General features: G+C 43.1%; 2 protein-coding genes across 7 annotated transcripts in view; both read left to right on the forward strand.

Annotated features, from left to right (window-relative positions):
- Window positions 1-1,898, forward strand: part of LOC140740156 (shiftless antiviral inhibitor of ribosomal frameshifting protein homolog) — a 43,614-nt gene extending 41,716 nt beyond the window's left edge. For both annotated transcript variants that reach the window (XM_073069123.1, XM_073069124.1), the window contains exon 8: window positions 1,456-1,898. In XM_073069123.1, coding sequence (XP_072925224.1) covers window positions 1,456-1,664 — 209 coding nt within the window. In that variant the 3' untranslated portion in view covers window positions 1,665-1,898. The remainder of the gene's footprint in view (window positions 1-1,455) is intronic.
- Window positions 1,899-6,714: 4,816 nt separating this feature from the next.
- The window catches only part of LOC140740157 (microfibril-associated glycoprotein 4-like), a 48,532-nt gene continuing 31,609 nt past the window's right edge, over window positions 6,715-23,637 (forward strand). For 2 of the 5 annotated variants that reach the window (XR_012101805.1, XM_073069127.1), the window contains exons 1-3: window positions 6,726-7,339; window positions 12,116-12,227; window positions 20,691-20,866. Coding sequence is in view for 4 of the 5 variants with exons in the window: in XM_073069127.1 (XP_072925228.1) it covers window positions 7,328-7,339; window positions 12,116-12,227; window positions 20,691-20,866 (300 nt within the window). In the remaining variant the exon portion in view is untranslated. Of the gene's footprint in view, window positions 7,340-12,115; window positions 12,228-20,690; window positions 20,867-23,637 lie in introns of all 5 variants that reach the window. The other 3 variants (XM_073069125.1, XM_073069126.1, XM_073069128.1) reach the window with 3 other exon arrangements.

Raw genomic sequence — 23,637 nt, forward strand, 5'->3', positions numbered from 1 at the left:
GAAGCAATTAATGGATAGACAATAAATGCTGATGTTTGCAGTGGGATAGACAATAAACACTGGTGTTTCCGATGTGGATGGGCAATAAATGCTGGCCTTCTTACTGGGATGGACAATAAATTGTGGTGTTTCAGTGGGATGGGCAATAAATGCTTGTCTTTGCCAGCAATACAACTATTAAGTAATTCAATTCTGGTGAATGCTCACGTTTGCTTCTTTAGATTCAATAATGTATTACACATCGGACTGAGTAATGGAAGCTGTACACAAGAAATTGTTTTTACATACTTGCAACCAACTAAACCCACTGCCTTTACCACCCAGAAGGACCTCACCACTTGTAGGTTCCCCTCCAATATACAGGCTATCCTGACTTTGGAATACACATTCCTATCTTATTAGCTACTTCCTGTAACTAATAAAGTGGCCACTAAGCATATGTCCGTGGTCTTCTGCTGCTGTAGTCCATCCACTTCAAGGTTCAACATGTTGTGTATTCAGAGATGCTCTTCTGCACACAGAGTTGTAACCCATGGTTATCTGTATTACTGTCAGCTGGAGGCCATTCTCCTCTGACCTTTTCATTAACAAGGTCTTTTTTACCCACACAAGGCCATTCACTGGATTTTTCACATCATTCTCTGTAAACTTTAGAGAGCGTTGCACATGAAAATCCCAGCAGATCAGCAGCCTCTAAGAAATACAAACCATCCTGTCTGGCAACAACAATGATTCCACTGTCAAAGTCACTTTCTCCCCCCCATTCTGATGTTTGGTCTGAACAACAACTGACCCTCTTGACCATGTCTGCATGCTTTTATGCGTTGAGTTTTTGCCACGATTGGCTGATTAGAGGTTTGCATTAATGACTAGATGTACCTAATAAAGTGGCCATCGATTGTATGTAACTCTGTATGTTACAATTTAGCCCATTTATTACTGGATATCATTACAGTTTTTACTTCATACACCAACCAATCGTACCGTGGGGCACCATACTCTCATTTTTTTCTACAAAATATCTTTATTACAAATTCAGTTCTGCAATATACACAAACTAGTGTATACACAATTACTACACTACAAATAGACAAGCGACATTAAACTAAAATGTTTCCATCTCTATTAATGATGGCAATAAGCCCCAATGGAGTCCAATGGCACCATGATCTCATGGACTGCAGTGGTCCAGTTAAGACAGCCCAGAAACTCTTCCTCAAGGGTAGCGAGAATGGGTGATCGAGCTTTGACCATAGACTGAGAAATCACTGTGGAGTGAATTGTTTTCCTGTTACAATCCTGTAGATGAATCTGCTACCTACCCCATACAAGTTAGAGGGAAGTTAAGGTGGAGAGATTGAATTCAAACTGTTTTACTGCCCAACCAGAGGGTGATGACAGGCAGACTGTTTGCTTTAACATCAATACTCAACAAAGTTCTCCTGCCTGTTGTAGAGCCCTATGTCCCCGGGACTCACTGCATCCACCCCGAAACACGGAGAGCTCGTGGCCTCCCCAGGAACCTGCTGCTCTGCGACCACCACGTGTCCACTGGCTCCACTGTGGCCAGCTGCATCAGCCAGGGCTCCATGATGGAGTGTGATGTTGAGGACATCATCCTGGAGGACCTGAAGAGAATTCCGGAAGAAGATGGAGATGAATGAATTGCAGCCCAGAGGTTCTGTGGAATTCTCAGCGCTGTTAACCTGGAGGAACGATGGCTGCTCAGGCATCCGGCAGCTTTGAAAGACGGGGAAAATGAAACAAGGCTTCTATTTGTTCACACAAGGCTTACTGGAGAGGGGAAGCTTGGCACTTTCCTTAATTAAAACCACTCTTCAAGCTCTGTATATTTCAGTAAAATGGTCCACAAAATAAAAAATTTCTTTCACAATTTTCCTCCCTTTTCATATCTCAGATTTATTCATCACGTGTACATTGAAAGCATTATTTGTGTTAACAACCAACACACCCAAGCATGTGGTATGGACAGCACACAAATGTCACCACATATTCCAGTGCCAACACAGCATACCCAGCGGGACAACACCACCAGCAACAAAACAACAACGGCAAAACAAGCCCCTTTCCCCCCTCCCTCCCACACGGACAGATCTCCAACTCCAGGACAGGTTTCCGGGCCTCTAGTCTGCAGGCTTTGACCTCTGGGCTTGTGATCGACCTTCCGGCTTTGCTCATCAGTTAGACTACTCGATCACGGGATAGTCAGATGCAGGGAATACCGCTCCGGCACCTCTGTAAAAAAAAGTTAAAATAAACAAGCTGGGAATTTAACAGCAGCCGCATATTAAATAGAGGCAATTTTACAGAAGTGGGGGTTGGGGAGAGGGGTTGGTGTCTGGTGGGGGAAATACCACTAATAACATTAGGATAGGAGATTAGATCGTTTCTGGTGAAATCCTGGAGCTGTGACTTTTTTATTTAGGTATTTCTGAAATTCGTCCTCGCTCGACCCGTTGTTTTCCTGGCATACCCTGCTGTAGCCTCCCGCCATTTCACAGATCCTCAGTCTCTCTCCAGCCGAGGGATGACTGTACACAAGTATGAGCAATTTTCCGCTCCTTCCAATGGATACCATTGGATTCCAGGTAGGAGCTATATTAAGCAAGGAATAAGCATCAAAACCTAAGGTTAAAAGTCAAAAATAATGAAAGAAACATTCACTGCTCGCTTATCTTCAGCCTGATTTTGATGAAATATTCAAGGTGATCATCCAGAATCCTCTTCTACACCTGGATAAAGTGAAATCAGTTTTTTTTTTACGAGCCAAATGGAAAAAGAACATTTCCAGGCTATAAGCTAGTTTTACGTCATTTCAACTATCATTAATAGCGGATCAACCCCTTGGCCTAGCTCCACCAACCGTAGTTGATTGGAAAGAGGTTCTTTTTCTCTTTGTATTGATAGGAAGAAGAATAATTTAGTGAGCCAATGAACAAGACAAAACGTATTTCCCAACCTCCCAAATAGTTGCCCTCCTCCCCGTTAACTTTTGTCACTTCCAAAATATGATATTTTTTATTCGTATAGATACAATAATAATTTATGTAAAGATTCAAGCTTCTTTAACTTTTATATATTTGAAGACTAAACAGGATCTGTATTGGTCTAACCATGTAATACCTGCCGTGTAAGGATATTGTGAGTACACTTCCTGTCCAACCATTTCTGCGAGAGAAACCGTACGAGGCAGAGTTGCCAACCTACCGCTTTTGATACTAATATTCAGCAATATTCGTGGCTTTAGCAATAGGTCATTAGACTTTTTCTTCATACTTGATTACTTGGTTCCAATTTACATGGCTAAAAGTGTAAAATGCTTACTTGCTTTATTTCTGTTATTTTTATACCTGCTTAGGAACACTGCTAAGTGCTGCGGGCCCTGCTGTCTGCTCTGACTCAGTTGCATTAGTAAAGCTACATCTGTGGTGGTCCGTGGATTACTTGCTAATACAAAAATAAATTTTTCTCACTAACAACCCTATGGCTTCTAAGCAAACACTGTTAACTTCTTTGTTTCGTAAACAAGCTGAGGAGCGTAACAAGAATAACATACAAGAGACGGATGACAGTAAATTGACAAAAGCTGTAGTTCAAATTTTCTAACCAAGTCCAAATGCAGTTCTGAAAGTAATGGTCCTTCGAAGTCATGCTTATATCCCTGTTCAGACGTTTTATTGCACCAGTTATATGCTGAAATGTAGTGATAGGCTATAATCTTGTTAATGTCTTAACTATCACTATATTTCTGTGGAGCTCTGGAATTCATATATTTCTTTCATCTTGGTTTAGTGCTTGACGTAATAAGAAGCCCTATTTTTATTTGTGCATGAAGTGAGCAGGTACACAAATTGGGTGTGATATATGAGGGGGTGACTGATAAGTTCATGGCTAAGGTGGAAGCAGTCACTTTTAGAAAACCTAGCAATTTTCAATTATCTGAAACGGAAATACCACAGAAGTTATTAACTTCAAACTTTCTGCATAATCACTCAGAGTTGAACTGCACATGCATGTAACGAGAGCTGTATAACCTTAGGCCTTAAACTTATCAATCACCCCTCATACAGCTCTGGCACCTAAAAAAGTTGGCACTGCGCCCCTGGTTAAATAAGATCTGGTAGTTAAGTGGGATGTGAGGACAATGTTTCTGTTATGAGGGAGACCAAAAAGGGAGAAGGTGCAGTGGGCCATAAACACAAGTTAGCCATTTGTGAATCCCGTGAGCAATTTGGGTAGAGTGTTGAGGAGATGAAACCTGGTCCCACAAAGTTCTATCTGCTCACCGAGTTCATTCCCACTGGGATTAAGGAGGCTGAGGGATGGCCTCATAGAGATTTATAGAATTATGGAGGACATTGATGGGATTGACATTCAGCATCTTTTCCACAGGACCGGGGAGTCAGGAACCAGAGGGCACTGGTTTAACACGGAAGTCAAGAAACTGGTTGTGGATCTCATTAAGGGGAAGTCGTGAAAATACACGGCTGTATTCATTGAGGGGTTAGCAGTGGAAAGGGTGAACAGCTTTTATTTCCTGGGTGTCAGTATCTCCGAGGATCTGACTTGGGCCAGCACTTTGAGGCAATCGCGAAGAAGGCCCACCAACAGTTCTACTTTGTTATGAGTCTGAGGAGATTTTGTATGTCAGCAAAGACTCTTGCAGGTTTCTATAGATACACTGTACAGTGGAGAGCATTATGACTGGATGCATCACAGCCTGCTATGAAGGCTCCGATGCACAGGATCACAGGAGGCTGCAGCTGCATCACACCATCAACGACAATTATCCGGGAAATCTCCTCGATGTCTCGGGCTGAGACCTGTCCTCAGAACGGATGACTGGAGTTACTGGGTTTTGTTCAGTACCGCAGCTGACCACCATGTGGCGCCCTTGAGTCCTCGGGGGCAGGCCAGCAATGACAGCAGGTCAGACAAAATAACAGGATTCTTCAGATTTCAGAACAGTACACAGAAAGAAACAAGTTACTATGCAAATAACATTATATAGTTATATATTTATATAATTACATTACTTACTATGCAAAGTAAAATGTTAATTTTGGGCTTTTAATCAATTCCCAGTGCTCAGGCACAGTTGCTGGATTAGCCTGTGAGTTAGGCCGCATTTCTGCTTTAGAATTTTTCTTTGTAATTTTTTGCGTAAATCTACTGAAAATTAAAGCCAAAGTTGCTGGAGTTGAGCAGCATGGTGGCGGACCTGCTGGCTTGCGGCTCCAGTTACCTGGGTTTGTTCCTGACCTCGGGTGCTCTCTGTGCGGAGTCTGCCCACTCTCCCTGTGACTGTGCGTGTTTCCCTCTTGCGTGCTCTGAGCGTCCTGCTGGTGCGTGAGTACGTATGTTAGTTGCCCGCTGTAAACGGTAACTGGTGTGGTATTTAGGGGGTGCTGATGGGAATGGGGGTGGGGGAGAATAAAGGGAGCAGTGTGCATGGACTCAGTAGCCCAAGGGCCTGTTCTCTATATGATCATCAAGTCGGGCAGCATATGTGGAAAGGGAGGAAGAGTTAAATTAGAATTATACAGCACAGAACAGCCTTTTTCCCATGACGCCGTGCCAACATTTTAACCAATGCCATGATCAATTTAACCCTTCCCTCCTACGTAGCCAATAATCCTCCATTTTGTTTTCATCCGTGTGTCTATCTAAGAATCTGTTAAATGTCCCTAATGTATCTGCCTCCACCGTTTTAGCCCCTTAATCACTTAACTCTCCTCTCATTGTGTTACTTCCATTCCCTCTGGTGAAGGTCATGTAAAAGGTTGCTGTGGGTTATCAGGGGACATTGACAGGATGCAGACCTGGTCCGAAAAGTGGTAGGAGGAGTCCAATCCGGAAAAATAGTGGGAAAAATATGAATTGGTTATATTATGGACAGGAAAGGAATGGAGGGTTATGGGCTGAGTGCGGGCCAGTGGGACTAGGTGAGAGTAAGCGTTCGGCACGGACTAGAAGGGCCGAGATGGCCTGTTGATCATGGCATTGTTTTATGGTTATATAATTATATTTATAAAAAAATGTACCTCTGATGTCTCCCCTAAACTTTCTTCCAGTCACCTTAAAAGGATGTCCTCTGGTATTAGCCATTTTTGTCCTGGGAAAAAGGCATTGGTGCTGACTTGTCCACTCTGTCTGTGCATCTTATTGTCTCATACACCTCTATCAAGTCACCTCTCATCCTCCTGTCTTGCTAACCGTTCCTCGTAAGGCATACTCTCTCATGCAGGCAGCCTTTGGGTAAATCTTTTCTGTAACCCCTCCGAAGCCTCCATATCCATCCTGTAATGAAGAGTCCAATGCTCCATGTGTGGTCTAAGTAGGACTTTATAGAGCTGCAACATTAGCTTGTGGCTCTTGGGCTCGATCACCTGACTAATGAAGTCCAACGCACCATACACCTTCTTAACCTCTCTAATAAACCTGCCGTGAACCTTGTATTCTACCTTCACATTTCATCTTCCAGAGTGTACCACTTGCCATTTTTCCGGATTGGACTCCTCCTACCACTTTTCGGACCAGATCTGCATCCTGTCAATGTCCCCTGATAAGTCACAGCAACCTTTTACGTGACCTTTACAGGAGGGAATGGAAGTAACACAATGAAAGGAGGATTAAGTGATTAAGGGGTTAAAACAAGAGATTCTGCAGCTGCTGGAAATCTTGATGAACACCCACAAAATGCTGGAGGAACTTATCAAGTTAAGCAGCATCTGCGGGGAGGAATAAACAGTCGACATTTGGGGCTGAGAGCTTTCGTCAGGACTGGAAAGGGAGAGGGAGGGAGCCGGAATAAGAAGATTCCTGGTCTCACCTATCAGCTTCCAGTTTGTACTCCTTTCCCTCCTCCCACCTTCATATTCTGGGGAAGTAATACATTGGACTGTGAAGTGCTTTAAAAGTTAGATAAAGTGCAACAATTAGAGGTACTTTGAACTTTTGGCTCAATCAAATTATAAGAAGCTCCCCTGCATCTCTCTGCTAGTTTGTCTTTGGGAGGGAGTAGAATGGACTGGATCAGGATTTTGTAAATAAATGCGCCAAAGTGGGCATGGAAATTGAAAGCTGCTTCTTGATTATATTCTCAAAATAGAAGAAAAACTGTTTGAAATCTGGACAAGCTGCACTGGAGACGGAAGTAAAGATTCTCATCTAAAACTTAATCATCGATAATCCTGGTGCCTTGTCGTCTGACTTGAGCCATTTTATTCCAATACAGCAGCTGGCTCGGGTCGCACTTTGTTGCAGGAACAATTCACTGCTCTCAGACACCTGACAGGCTTTCAGCATGAAAATACAGGTAAGAGCAGATCCTGGGAGTGAAGTCGATGGAACACTTACTTGCTTTGGCTTGGCAGTTGTTAGAGGAAGTAGAGCCAAGGATTTGCTTTGCACCTTTGCCATCACGGCTTTTAAAAAAGAAACAGACTCTGTATGCGCACAATGGCCACTTTATTAGGTACCTCCTGTAAGTGCGTGGCCTTCTGCTGCCGCGGGCCATCCACTTCAATGTTCGACGTGCGGTGCATTCAGAGATTTCCAGAACTGTTGGGGAGGGCTTAAACTAATTTGGCTGGGGGTTGGGAACCAGAATAATAAGGATCAGAACAGGGGCAATTGATAGATAAGTAGAGACCACGTGTAATGAGACTGTGAGGAAGGACAGGAAGATGATAGGGCAAAATTGCAAAATCAAAAGCGGTAATGAATAGAGGACCAAAGGAGTTACATTTGAATGAGTGTAGTACATGGAATAAGGTAGGTTATCTTGAGGTGTAATTACAGATTGGCAGGTATGAAGTTGTGGGCTTCACTGAGTCGTGGCTGAAAGAAGATCGTAGTTGGGATCTTAACATCCACGGATACATATTGTATTGAAAGAACAGGTAGTAAGCAGAGGGGGTGGGGTGGCTGTTTTGGTAAAACAAAAATGAAATCAAATCTTTAGCAAGAGATGACATAGATATAGAATCCATGTGGTTAGAGATAGGAATTGTAAAGGTAAAAAGACCTGATGGCAGTTGTACAGTATACAGGCCTCTGGACGGTACCCAGGATGTGGGATACAAATTACAACAGGAGATAGAAAAGGCATGTGAAAGGAGCAATGTTACAATAGTCATGGAGGTAGCTTGGGAAAATCAGGTTGGTGCTAGATCCCAGGAGAGGGAGTTTGTAGAATACCCATGAGATTTTGTTTTTGGAGTAGCTTGTGGCTGAGCCCAAGAGGGAAAAGGCAATTTTGGATTAGGTGTTGTGCAATGAATCAGATTAGGTTCAGGAGTTTAAAGTAAAGGGACCCTTAGGAAGCAGTGATCATAATATGACAGAACTGACTGTGCAGTTTGGGAGGGAGAAGCTGAAGTTAGATGTGTCAGTATTACAGTGGAGTCAAGAGAATTACAGAGGCATGAGAGAGGAGCTGGCCAAAGTCGATTAGAAGGGGATACTAGCAGCGATCATGGCAGAATGCAATGGCTCATGTTTCTGGAGGCGATTCGGAAGGAGCAGGATAGATACAGCCCAGAGGTGAAGGGAGGATGTGGCAGATGTGGCTGACAAGGGTATCCAAAGACGGCATAAAAGCAAGAGAGAAGGTATACAATTTAGCAAAGATTTGTGTGAAGTTAGACGATTGGGAAGCTTTTAAAAAGAAACAGAAAGCCACTAAAAAGCCACAAGGAGAGAAAAGATGAAATATGAAGGTAAGCTAGCCAAAATTTTTTTTCAGATATATAAAGAGTAAGGCAGAGGAAAGAGTGGATATTGAACCTCTGGAGAGGTAATGGGGGCAAAGAAGTGGCAGACAAACTTAATATGTATTTTGCATCATTCTTTACTTTGAAAGACACTAGCAGAACGCCAGAAGTTTGAGAGTGTCAGGGTGCAGAAGTGAGTGTAGTTGCTATTACTAAGTAGAAGGTGCTTGGGAAGTTGAAAGGTCTGAAGGTAGATAAGTCACCTGGAGCAGATGGATTACACCTATGTTTCTGAAAGAGGTAGGTAATGAGATTGTGGAGGCATTCATAATGATCTTTCCAGAATCACTAGATCATGGAATGGTTCTGGAAGACTGGAAAGTTGCAAATGTCACTCCACTGTTTAAAAAGGGAGAGAGTAGAAGAGAGGAAATTCTAGGCTAGTTAGCCTGACTTCAGTGCTTCGGAAGATGTTGGAGTCCATTATCAAGGTGGAGGGTTTGGGATATTTGGAGGCACATGATAAAATAGGCTAAAGTCAGCATGGTTTCCTTAAGGGGAAAATTTGCCTGACAATTTTGTGGGAATTCTTTAAGAAAATAGCAGGCAGGGTAGACAAAGGGAAGTGGGTGGGACATTGTTCGTTTGGATTTTCAGAAGGCCTTTGACAAGCTCTGCACATACAGCTGCCTTGCAAGATAAGAGCTCATGGTGTTACAGGAAAGATCCAAGCATGGATAGAAGATTGACTGACTAGCAGGATGCAAATGACTGAGAATAAAGGAGCCCCTTATTGGGTGGCTGCCAGTGACTAGCTGTGTTCTGTAGGGGTCTGTGTTGGGACGGCTTCTTTTCACGGTATATGTCAATGATTTGGATGACCGAATTGGTGACAGGTAGAGAAAGGTAGTGTTGAGGAAGCAGGGAGTCTACAGAAGGACTTAGACGGATTGGGAGAATGGGCAAAGATGTGGCAGACGGAATGTAGTATAGGGAATTCTATGGTATGCACATCGATAGAAAAAATAAAGGCATAGACTATTTTCTAAGAGGGCATGATATTCAAAATTCAGAAGTGCAAAGGGACTTGGGAGTCCTTGTGCAGGATTCCCTAAAAGCTAATTTACAGGTTGAGTTGTTGGTAAGGAAGGCAAATGTGAAAGTAACATTCATATCAAGAGGACTAGAATATAAAGGCAAGGACATAATGCCGAGATTTTATAAAGCACTGGACAGACACACTTAGAGTATTGTGAGTTTCATGAGGATGATTCTGGGAATGAAAGGGTTAACATACAAGGGGCATTTGATGCTTGCTAGAGTTTAGAAGAATGGGGGGGGATCTCTTTGAAACATATCAAATATTGTAAGGCTTACAGACTGGATGTGGAGAGGATGCTTCCTATAGTGGGGGAGTCTAGGGTATAGTCTAGAATTGAGGGACATCCACTTAGAACAGAGGTGAGGAGGAATTTCTTTAGCCAGAGTGTAGTAGATCTGTGGACTACTTCGCCTCAGGTGTCTGTGAAGGCAAGTCATTGAGTATATTTAAAGCAGATGTCGATAGGATCTTGTTTAGTCAGGTTATCAACGGTTTTGGGGAGAAGTCATGAGAATGGTGCTGAGAGGGAGAATAAATCAGCCATGATGGAATGGCGGAGCATTCTTGATGGGACCAAATGGTCTAATTCTGCTCCTATGCCTTATGGTTGCTTCTGCACACCACTATTGTAACGCGTGTTTATCTGATTTACTGGTGCCTTCTTGTCAGTTTGAACCAGTCTGGCCATTCTCCTCTGACTCTCTCATTAGCAAGGCATTTTTCCACGGATCAGCTGCTCACTGGATTTTTTTTTTGCACTACTCTCTGTAAACGTTAGAATTTGCTGTGTGAAAATCCCAGGAGATGAACAGTTTCTGAGTTACTCACACCACCCCATCTGGCACCAACAGTCACTCCACAGTCAAAGACAATTAGATCAAATTTGTTTCCCATTCTAAAAAAAATGGCATCCGTCATTAAGGACGCCCATCACCCAGGACATGCCCTCTTCTCATTGCTACCACCAGAGAGGAGGTACAGGAGCCAGAAGACATACACTCAACATTTTAAAAACAGCTTCTTCCCCTCCACCTTCATATTTCTGAATGGACAATGACCTCATGAACACTATCCATTTTTGTGGGTCTTTTTGTACTGCTTATTTATTTACAAGTATATATTTATAGAACTTAGAGCATAGAATAGTACAGCACATTACAGGCCCTTTGGCCCACAATGTTGGGCTGACCCTCAAACCCTGCCTCTCATATGACCTCCCACCTTAAATTCCTCCGTATGCCTGTCTAGTAGTCTCTTAAACTTCACCACTGACTCAGGCAGTACATTCCACGCACCAACCACTCTCTGAGTGAAAAACCTTCCTCTAATATCCCCCTTGAACTTCCCTCCCCTTACCTTAAAGCCATGTCCTCTTGTACTGAGCAGTGGTGCCCTGGGGAAGAGGCGCTGGCTATCCACTCTGTCTGTTCCTTTTAATATCTTGTACACCTCTATCATGTCTCCTCTCATCCTCCTTCTCTCCAAAGAGTAAAGCCCTAGCTCCCTTAATCTCTGATCATAAACCATACTCTCTAAACCAGGCAGCATCCTGGTAAATCTCCTCGGTACCCTTTCCAATGTTTCCACAACTACCCACACCCACAGATTTTGATTTCAAAAATTATTCTGAACTAATACAATTTTATAGAACATAGAACAGTACAGCACATTACAGACCCTTCGGCCCACAATGTTGTGCCGACCCTCAAACCCTGCCTCCCATATAACCCCCCCCCCACCTTAAATTCCTCCATATACCTGTCTAGTAGTCTCTTAAACTTCACTAGTGTATCTGCCTCCACCATTGACTCAGGCAGTGCATTCCACACACCAACCACTCTCTGAGTGAAAAACCTTCCTCTAATATCCCCCTTGAACTTCCCTCCCCTTACCTTAAAGCCATGTCCTCTTGTACTGAGCAGTGGTGCCCTGGGGAAGAGGCACCGGCTGTCCACTCTATCTATTCCTCTTAATATCTTGTACACCTCTATCATGTCTCCTCTCATCCTCCTTCTCTCCAAAGAGTAAAGCCCTAGCTCCCTTAATCTCTGATCATAATGCATACTCTCTAAACCAGGCAGCATCCTGATAAATCTCCCTGTACCCTTTCCAATGCTTCCACATCCTTCCTATAGTGAGGCGACCAGAAACTGGACACGATACTCCATATATTATCATTTATTGTATATTTTATATATTGCATTGTACGGCTGAAAAACAACAAATTTCACGATGTATGTCGGTGATAATAGATCTGATTCTGACTGTCTTTCAGTTTCCTCTCTGTTTCTGCCTGGCTGCTTCATTCTTCTACCAAGTCACGATGATGCCTCATAGCTACCAGAAGCCGGATTCTCAGCCCCTGAGATTTCACACCAGACCCCTGGGTAAGTTGAGACTGGGTTTAACAAATTCTCAGTTAGCACTGCTTTCTTCCCCCACCCCATGACCTACCACTCCCACCCCTCACATTTCTCTGATGCCTTTTGAGTCAAAGGTGTTGGGAGGGGGAGCATTTTGATCCTGCTTTAATGAGAATTTTAACAGGACAGCTCAGGTGAGAGATTAAGAAGAGAGAGAGATTAGTGTCTTCAGGTAAGATGGCGGTGTGTTCATACATAGTGGCCTCTCAGGGCTAACCAATCTTCGTTAAATGTCTTTTAAAGAATTGCAAGACAATACTGGACTCCAGGAACTTTGGGTACTGCAGGCCTATCCTGTCAGGGAGCTGCTCCTTGATCGGAATGGCTGGACTGGGTGTGGGAGGAGCTGGACAGGGTTAGAAGGTGCTGGACTGCGTTGCTGCCTGCTACAGGAGGGCATTACAGTTGGTACACAAAGGTGGCGTGCGGTGCAGCTGTGGGTGATCATCTTGGACATTTCTCTTGCGATCGCAAGACCCTGTGGGACAGTGATAGGGTAAGATCCCGTAGGCCTGCTACCCTTGATTGGTGGTGTGGCAGATGGTGAGGAAACTGCGCGGCCTCGGTTGTAGAGGAGACTAGGCCTCAAGCCGCAGCCTTGCCTGCTGCTGCGGTTCAGGAGAGGAGGTGCCCAAGGCGGTGTAGCGTGGCGTCCAAGCTCGGTTGGGGGCTGGCCTCTCCAGTCAGTGCTGCCCTCCAGTGTCTGATTGGCGGAATGACAGGCTGGATTGCAGTGGCTATGCACTGCCAAGAACTGTACCATCAATCTGCGGGACATTTCCCTCAGGGGCTTGGGCTATACCTATGTTTATCTGAGTGACCATATATTTCTTGCTGGCTATTTTGATTCATGTGCTGTGTATGTTTTGCACCTTTGTCCCAGAGGAACACTGTTACATTTGACTGCATTCATGTATGGTTCAATGATAATTAAATTTGAATTTGATTTGATGTGATTTGATTAATTAATCAAAATGTCCATTGCAATATACAGTGAAATGTGTCGTTTCCATTAAGTAAAATCAACGAAGATTGTGCTGGGCATCCCACGAATGTCGCGACACTACTGGCACTAATGTAGCATGCCCACCACTCACTAAGCCTAACCATATGACTTTGGAAAGTGGGAGGAAACTGGAGCACTGGTATGAAGCCCACGTGGTCACGGGGAGAATGCACGAACTCCTTACAGGCAGCGGCGGGAATTGAACCCCAATCGGTGATCATCTGGTGCAGTAAACACTAAACACTTCACTACCCTGCTGCCCAAGTCCAAATTGTTCTACTTTTTTAGAAATAAGCACACTAGTCAGAACAAGATACCAACTGAATGTTCTCTTCCATGCAATTATTGCTATTTTTTAAGATATATTTTCACTCGTACTGTAAGTGCAGGTAACTGAACAGAGTTAGTTGCTGATTAAAAACACAAAATGCTGGCAGAACTCAGCAGGCCAGAGAGCATCTATGGGAGGAGGTAGTGACAACGTTTTGGGCCAAAACCCTTCATAATTAGTTGCTGTGATGTTTCAGAGATAACCGTGTTACTGTAGTAGGGAAGGCCAGGTTTATATTCTCGGAGGGAACCCAATGACTTTTTACAACAAACTGGTGGTTGCAAGGTCACTGGCTTCGTTATGTAATTGGACATTCCCAACTGTGAGGAAGATTAAAAATGGGACTTGTGTAGGATTAGTATTAATGGGTGCCAGATGGTCCATGTGGACTCGGTGACATGATTCCATGCTGTATTAATTAACCTTCAGCCGAGAGTTCAATTCCTGCTGAGGTAGATGTAGCATTTAGATCAAAAAGTATTAACCAGAATTTCATAAAGAGCAGCTTTTCTCAGTAATGGTGACCTTGATGCTATTGATTTGTAGTAAAAATGCCTCTTGATAATGTGGTTCAATGTGAAATGGCCTCATCACATGCTGTTCTGTCAGAGGTGGGCATTGAATGCTGGTCCCACCAATGATTCTGGGGCTGGTGGTGCAAGGGTAAAAATCGTAGAATTAGGATATGAGTGAAGTTTCAGATGGCTGTGAGTGGGACTGGGATAGTTAGTGAGTTAGAACCTTGGAGCTTGGAGATTGTGGGGCAGGAAAATGGTGACGGGGCAGTCAATGAAAGATGGGAGAGAATGAAGGCAGGCTATTGAAGCACCTGGCAGATGTCTCAATCTGGAATTGTGTTGGGAAGATTAGTGGAATGTCCAGTGTGGGGTGTTTGGGACACAATGTGATCCAGGTTCCCCTACAGTATCTCAATCGGTGCAGTTGTCTGCTGAATATTGAAAGGACTAGATAGAGTGGGTGTGGAGAGTACGTTTCCATTGGTGGGGGAGTCTAGGACCAGAGGGCACAGCCTCAGAATAGATGCCATCTCTTTAGAACAGAGATGAGGAGGAAATTCTTTACCCAGAGGGTGGTACATCTGTGGAATTCCTTGCCACAGGTGACTGTGATGGTATATTTAAGGTGAAGGTTGATAGGTTCTTGATTAGTAAGGGTGTCAAAGGTTACAGGAAGAAGGCAGGAAAATGCGGTTGGGAGGGAAAATAAACCAGCCATGAATGAAGGAGCAGACTTGATGGGCCGAATGACCTAATTCTGAACTGAGTTAGTTGCTAGGATGTTTTTAACCACAGATGCTTTGTCTTATGAAATGTAATAGTGAATAATTGGATTGGCAAGTGTTTTGGATGGGAAGAGTGGATAAATTGGTTGTAAAATGGAGCTCTAGTGGGCTGTGCACTACATGGAACACAATGAATAATTTAATTATGGGATGTTGAAGCATAGAAACCCATTGAGGTAGTTCTGAGCAGGGACCGTAGAGACCAGCAGTGATGGAGGCTTGGAGGCAGTAATAGGGAGTAACACTTTTACTAATAAAGACCATGTAAAATCTTTCAATCAGTTTCAAAGCTCATTCAGTGGAGAAACTTGGCCCTTCAGATCGCCACTGCATTTTTGATAACAAAACATAAAGAAGTAAACCTTTATTTTAGTCAGGAAGAGTGCATCCTCAGAAAGGGTCCGGGTTTCAGAGTTCACTTCAGGCTTTGGTTCAGGCAAGCAGCCCCTTAGCTAAGAAAGATTACGCTGGCATTGGAGAAGGTCCAGAGGAGGATCCTGGTGTGAAAGGGTTAACCTATGAGGAGCGTTTGATGGCTCTGAGTCTGTACTCGCTGGCGTTTAGAAAAATGAGTGGGATCTCATTGAAACCTATTGAATTTTGAGAATAGAGAGTGGACGTGGAGAGGATGTTTCCAGTAGTGGGAGAGGGCACAGCCTCAGAAAGCAGGCACGTCTCTTTAGAACGCAGATGAGGAGGAATTTCTTTAGTCAGAGAGCAGTGAATCTGAAGAATTCATTACCACTGATGGCTGTGGAGGCCAACTCATTCAGTATATTTAAAGCTGAGGTTGATAGGTTCTTGATTAGTAAGGGCATCAAAGGCTATGGGGGAAATGCAGGAGAATGTGGTGTAGTACCCTGGTATAAGACTATGCTTTATTTCATTAACACAGTTATGCTTTGGGGTATTTTATTTTCTGCAGATTTTCTCAAAATGCAGGAGCTGTTCCTATAATTACATTATACAATTTATGCTGTTTAAATTTTTTTTTAAATCAGTTGATTGATAATTAGGCTTGTTGAATTAGCCAAATGGATTTGTCTTGGGAACATTCTAGAGAGAGCGCGGGAAAAAGATTGGGGAACCATTTTTTAGAGAGTGTGTGGGATCAGAGAAGGAAAATGGAAGCAGACGTTGAACATCGCAGAAGAACATGGCGAAATGCTTGTCGAACCCACTTGGAAGGACAGGTATCGCTGTCGTAAAATCCTTGTGAAGACAATGGCCTCATGGAGAATGTCCAGATAACTTTTAGTTAGCTAGTTAGCACACGACCTTGGGGAAAATTTGTCGCCTTTTCCTTGGACGGTGCGTAAATATTTTTTTTCTGGGACGGATTCTTCAGTGCAAAACCATTTCAATACTGTGAGTAAACAAAATGAAGCAAACTGAATTGATTATGCAACAATGTTTATGTCATTGATATAGACTCTTATATAATGGAGTGATGGGCCTTTTCATGATTTTGTATTATATAATTTATTGTATTTGTTATAATTTAAAATACAGTGCCTATAAAAAGTATTCACTTTCCTTGGAAATTTTCATGTTTTATTGTTTTACAACACTGAATCACAGCGGATGTAATTTGGCTTTTTGTCACTGATTAACAGAAAAGAATCTTTAGTGTCCAAGTGAAAACAATTTTCTACAAATTGGTCTAAATTTATTACAATTACTAAACACAAGATAGTTGTTTGCATAAGTATTCTCCCCCTTCAAATCAGTATTTAGTAGATGCACCTTTGTAATTTAGTAATTACAACCTTGAGTCAGTGTGGGTAGGTCTCAATCAGCTTTGCACATCTGGACTGCAATTTTTCCCCATTCTTTACAAAATTTCTCAAGCTCTGTCAGATAGCACGGGAATCATGAGTGAACAGCCCTTTTCATGTCCAGCCACAAATTCTCAATTGGATTGAGGTCTGCACTCTGACCTGGCTACTCCAGGGCATTAACTTTGTTGTTTTTAAGCTATTCCTGTGTAGTGTTGGCTTTATGCTTGGGGTCATTGTCTTGCTGGAGAAGAAATCTTCTTCTAGTTGTAGTTCTCTTGCGGACTGCATCAGGTTTTCCTCCAGGATTTCCCTGTATTTTGCTGCATTCATTTTACCCTCTACCTTCACAAGCCTTCCAGGGCCTGCTGCAGTGAAGCATCCCCAGAGCATGATGCAGTCACCACCATGTTTCATGGTAGGGATGATGTGTTTTTGATAATGTGCAGTGTTTGGCTTATGACAAACATAGCATCTAGTCTAATGGTCAAATAGCTCAATTTTGGCTTCTTCTTCTTCTTCTTCTTCTTCTTCTTCTTCTTCTTCTTCTTCTTCTTCTTCTTCTTCTTCTTCTTCTTCTTCTTCTTCTTCTTCTTCTTCTTCTTCTTCTTCTTCTTCTTCTTCTTCTTCTTCTTCTTCTTCTTCTTCTTCTTCTTCTTCTTCTTCTTCTTCTTCTTCTTCTTCTTCTTCTTCTTCTTCTTCTTCTTCTTCTTCTTCTTCTTCTTCTTCTTCTTCTTCTTCTTCTTCTTCTTCTTCTTCTTCTTCTTCTTCTTCTTCTTCTTCTTCTTCTTCTTCTTCTTCTTCTTCTTCTTCTTCTTCTTCCATCACTACCATCAATTGGACTGGAATGTGGTGTAGAGATTTGGGATTTAAAACCCCTTCTAGCTCTTTATCAAATGAAAGCTTAATTACCCCCAAAAGTTTGTAAGTAATGAAAGACAATATTGTGAATTAAATTAAAGTTACTTTCATAACTTAAAGTTTTAAAATTATAACTATCAACCCCTCAAAGCTAGTAGTGCAGCCTGCATTTGCTTTCTTTCAACCCTACATGCTTCACATCGTAAAAGAACGAGTTCAAGTGTTTCATAATGATGGCCAAACCTACACACCCCAGAGTGGTTTTCCAACAAGGTATAAGGAATAATTAACCATAGTGTGCCCAATTCTAAGTCAAGTTGTATAATTCTCTCCCTTCTTGTTTTACCCCCTTTCCCCATCAATCCAACAGTTTTATGTACTCTGTAAAGGAGTCTCCCCTTATACCCATTTTCCAACAAGTCTTGCCAAAGTCCACTAATTCTTAGCTCCACCAACCCCTTAACTTCTGATTTGTTAAGTGGAAAGTCTATTTCTACAGTTGATCTTTTAATAGCTTTTTTGGCCAAACAATCAACCTGCTCATTACCCTCAACATCTCTATGTGCAGAGACACATAAGAAAAAGCCATGTAAACAAGTACTTTGGATATGAAATAAAGTTTGAAGAGCTTCCAGCAGTAAATATGATCCACTGACCTGTTTTAAGACTAGTCAACACCCAGAAAGAATCTGAATGATTTGCAACTTTGTAAGGACAAATTCCCTCCACCCACTGTAAGCCCAAAATGATGACAACTAATTCTGCTGTATATACTGATAAAAGGTTAGTAAGCAGATAAAGGTGTATTTTTTTCTACAATCAATTGAAACAGCTTGATTTTACACAGGTGATCTGCATTTAATTAAATATGTGACTTCTGGCTGCACTAGTGATGATTTGGTGTGTCGTGTTAAAGGATGTGAATACTCATGCAATGATTTATTTTGTGTTTCATATTTGTAACTAATTTAGATCACTTTGTAGAGATCTGTTTTGTATCTACATTGACACAAAAGAGTCTTTTTTCTGTTGAAAAGTGTCAAAAAAGCCAAATTAAATCCACTGTGACTCAATGTTGTAAAACAATAAACCATGAAAACCTCTGGGGGGGGTGATACATTTTATAGGCACTGTAGTTTGTCAATATGATTTCAATTTTAAGTTTAAACTGGTGTGAGTTAAATTATTGCTTCCTAGCGAAAAGTAAATGCATGAATATGTCAGTGTTGATGTAAGTAACAGTCCTACTTTCTCTTAAAGGAACACTCAAACTTTTATGTTTGTGTTTACCCAAATCATATTTACCCTAGATGTTTATTTACTGGGAAATGGCCTTGTCATCATTATTCCCGTGCAGTGTTGAGTTATGTTGGTGTTAGTTTGTATTCACAGTAAGAGATAACTCCTTACAAGCTTATTCAGGTCCTGATGAAGCGTCTCGGCCTGGAACATCGACTGTACTTTTTTCCATAGATGCTGCCTGGCCTGCTGAGTTCCTCCGGCATTTTGTGTGTGTTGCCTGGGTTTCCAGCATCTGCAGATTTTCTCTTGTTTGTGACTGTATTCCATCTGCTCATTCTCCTAAACTGTCTAAGTCCTTCTGCAGCCTCCCCATTTCCCCAAATCTTCCTGCCCCTCCACCTATCCACGTACCAAAATTTGCAACAAAGCCATCAATTCCATCATTCCAAATCCTTGACACATAACTTGAAAAGAAACGGGCCCAACACAGCCCCCTGTGGAACACCACTCGTCACAACCAGAAAAGGCTCCCTTTATTCCCATACTTTGCCTCCTGCCAATCAGCCATTGCTTTATCCATGCTAGAATCTTTCCTGTAATACCATGAGCTGGTAGCTTGTTAAGCTGCCTCATGTGTGGCACCTTGTCAAAGGCCTTCTGAAAATCCAAGTACACAACATCCACTGATACTCCTTTGTCTATCCTGCTCGTTATTTCTTTAAAGAATTCCAACAGATTAATTAGGCAAGATTTTCCCTTGAGGAAACCATGGTGACTATGGCTTTTTTTATCATGTGCCTTCAAGTACCCCAAAAGCAGACTAACTGGCCCATCTTTTCCTTTCTTCTCCCTCTCTCAGTTCTTGAAGAGTAGAGAGATATGTTCAATTTTCCAGTCTTCCAGACCCATTCCAGAATCTAGTGATTCTTGAAAGATCATTACTAAAGCATGCACAATCTACCCAACCACCTCCTTTAGAACTCTGGTGGGGGGGTACACTATCTGGTCCAGGTGACTTATCTACCTTCAATCCTTTCAGTTTCCCAAGATCCTTCACACACTTGATGGTAACGTGATGGTAACTTCACACACTTCATTACCCCTGACACCTGGAAATTCCACCATGCTGCTAGTATCTTCTTCAGTTCATCCTCCATTTCCTTGTCCCTCATTACTACCACTACAGTATCATTTCCAGTGGTCCGATATCCACTCTTGTCTCTATTTTACACTTTACGTATCTGAAAAAACATTTGGTATCCTCTTTATTATTGTTGGCTAGCTTACTTTCCTATTCCATCTTTACCTTCTTAACGATATTTTTAGTTGCCTTCTGTTGGTATTTAGATGATTCCCAATCCCCTAACTTCCCACTAATTTTTGCTTTACTATATGCCTTCTCTTTGGCTTTTGTGTTGGCTTTGACTTCCCTTGTGTCTTTTTGTCTGTAGAAATCTTCTTCCTCTTTGGGACGTGAATATCCTGTGCTGTCCAAATTTCTTCCAGAAATTCCAACCATTACTGCTCTACTGTCATCCTTACCAGCGTTCTTTCCCAGTGAACTCTGCCCATCTCCTCTCCCATGTCTCTGTAGTTTCCTTTACTCCACTTTCATTACAAAGAGGACAGAGTCAATTGGAAGTCACAAGTTCAAGCAGGTGATGAAATAAGAGTAATGTAGCGAGATGTTAGTAGTGAAGGAAAGGGGCTAGTTATCATTAACAGGCCTTTGCGAGTATGGAGTGTAAGAGAGGTGCTGATGAGTTGAATTTGGATTGAGTTGGGCAGGATGCAGAACCAAGGGTGAAATGAAAACCAAATCACTTTGAGGCAATGATGATGTCAGTATGCTGCTTGATGCTGAACCTGAGGTATTTCTCTCACTAATACTTTCATTCCCATCCAGGAGTGGATGCAAATACCTTGAACAATGGGATTCTCTGGTTTAACTTTGTCCTGGATTGTTCAGACCTTTACCGCCAGGGCTTTCACACAAGTGGCGTTTATCGGATATACCCCTCTGGACCATTCCTTCCACTCAGTGTTTACTGTGACATGGAGAGTGATGGCGGAGGCTGGACTGTAAGTTGGGGCCTTAGCCCTAATGAAATTATTTTCCTGTCTGTCTAGAAGTTGGTACTTAGTTTCCTTGTCTTACCTTGGAAGTCTTTAATCTTATTGCCAAATACGAAGTTCAAAGTCCAAAGTAAATTTATTATCAATTTATTGTCACCATACACTATCCTGAGGTTTGTTTTCATTGCAAATACACAGAAACACATGAAAAACTACACACAAACAAGCACTGTGCAAAAATGACAAATTATGTAAATACAGAAAGAAAAACAAAATAATAATAATAATGATAATTAAGTAATAGATAGTATTGAGAACATGAGTTGCAGAGTCCTTCAAAGTGAGTCCATAGGTTGTGGAATCAGTTCAGTGTTGAGGCCAGTAAAGCTATCCACCCTTCTTCAGGAGCCTGATGGCTGAGGGGTAATAATGGTTTTTGAACCAAGTGGTGTGGGATCTAAGGCTCTTGTGCTTCCTTCCGAATGGTACAGGATAGTGAGGGTTCCTTGATGATGGATGCTGCTTTCCAGTGGGACAAGGGGCATGTTTCAATGCTGTATGACAATCATCTTGAACCTCACCAATGAGACATTTACCCATTTGCAGACTAAAACTGTTGACACGCCATTTAGCCATTGATGTTATCAATTTTATGCTCAAATCAAACTTCTTTATTTCCACATGTACGCATTAACCAAATCTGCCCAGCCAATGAAGAGGAGATCACCCCACCAAATGACTCAACATGACAACAAACACCACAGTTTATTTTACATGCGGGTATTTGAGAAAGTTATTGTATAATAATGAGGTGTATCCCCAGATGTAAACTGAGTTAGAACAATAACAAGCACTGCAGTTGGTTGTACCTTTTACCTGTGGCATTTGAGTGAGATTTATAGTGCCAATGACCTGGGTTCAATTCCTGCCACTGTGTTACATTTTCCGCGTGACACTGCGTGGGTTTCCTCCCATGTTCCAAGGACATGTGCGTTAGTAGGCTACTTGTTCACATGGGTGTAATTCGAGGTGGTGGGTCTATTGGGATGAAGGGCTTGTTATCGTGGTGTATTTATACATAGTTAAAGGATGAGTTTCTAGACCGTCCGGTCAAGATGGCACCTGTGTACCGCGCTACTTCAGTTGAGATCTTCTGGATAAATCATGAAACCATATATTTCACTTCTTTTATTTTCTTTTACATCTGTTTTTCATCTTGAATGTGATTCTGGAACTGCTGGAGCCTGTGGATTTCAGTTTGGAGAACTTTTGGGAGTTTCAGTGCTCTGCAGTCTCCGAGAGGATTCCGGGAGGCACGAACCTCCTGGCGAGAAAGCTGCAGGATAGGGTGTGACACAGTGTTTGACTCTGTGTCATGATTAAAGTTTCCATTGTTTACCAATCAAAGGGACAAGGGAGAATGAAACATCGGGGCAAATGTAGAAGGTGAGCGCCAGGTGGGGGATCACTGTGCTGTCAGAGAGGGGAGACTGCCTTTTGATCACTGTGGGATCGCTCTGCTACGGAGAGGGGAGACTGCCTTTTGATCACTGGTGGGATCACTCTGCTGTTAGAGAGGGGAGACTGCCTTTTGATCGCTGGTGGGATCACTCTGCTGTCAGAGAGGGGAGACTGCCTTTTGATCACTGTGGGATCACTCTGCTACGGAGAGGGGAGACTGCCTTTTGATCGCTGGTGGGATCACTCTGCTGTCAGAGAGGGGAGACTGCCTTTTGATTGCTGGTGGGATCACTCTGCTGTCAGAGAGGGGAGACTGCCTTTTGATCACTGTGGGATCACTCTGCTACGGAGAGGGGAGACTGCCTTTTGCTCACTGTGGGATCACTCTGCTGTCGGAGAGAGGAGACTGCCTTTTGATCGCTGGTGGGATCACTCTGCTGTCGGAGAGGGGAGACTGCCTTTTGATCGCTGGTGGGATCACTCTGCTGTCAGAGAGGGGAGACTGCCTTTTGATCACTGGTGGGATCGCTCTGCTGTCAGAGAGGGGAGACTGCCTTTTGATGGCTGGTGGGATTGCTCTGCTGTCGGAGAGGGGAGAGGCTGCCTTTTGATCACTGTGGGATCACTCTGCTGTTAGAGAGGGGAGACTGCCTTTTGATCGCTGGTGGGATCACTCTGCTATGGAGAGGGGAGACTGCCTTTTGATCGCTGGTGGGATCACTCTGCTGTCAGAGAGGGGAAACGGCCTCTTGATCACTGGTGGGATCACTCTGCTGTCAGAGAGGGGAGACTGCCTCTTGATCACTGGTGGGATTGCTCTGCTGTCAGAGAGGGGAGACTGCCTTTTGATCGCTGTGGGATCACTCTGCTGTCGGAGAGGGGAGACTGCCTTTTGATCGCTGGTGGGATCGCTCTGCTGTCAGAGAGGGAAGACTGCCTTTTGATCACTGGTGGGATCACTCTGCTGTCAGAGAGGGGAGACTGCCTTTTGATCACTGTGGGATCGCTCTGCTGTCAGAGAGGGGAGACTGCCTTTTGATCGCTGTGGGATCACTCTGCTGTCAGAGAGGGGAGACTGCCTTTTGGTCGCTGTGGGATCACTCTGCTGTCAGAGAGGGGAGACTGCCTTTTGATCGCTGGTGGGATCACTCTGCTGTCAGAGAGGGGAGACTGCCTTTTGATCGCTGTGGGATCACTCTGCTGTTAGAGAGGGGAGACTGCCTTTTGATTACTGTGGGATCGCTCTGCTACGGAGAGGGGAGACTGCCTTTTGATCGCTGGTGGGATCACTCTGCTGTCGGAGAGGGGAGACTGCC

This window comes from Hemitrygon akajei, chromosome 16 (assembly GCF_048418815.1).
Source record: "Hemitrygon akajei chromosome 16, sHemAka1.3, whole genome shotgun sequence".
In the NCBI taxonomy this organism is placed as follows: domain Eukaryota; kingdom Metazoa; phylum Chordata; class Chondrichthyes; order Myliobatiformes; family Dasyatidae; genus Hemitrygon; species Hemitrygon akajei.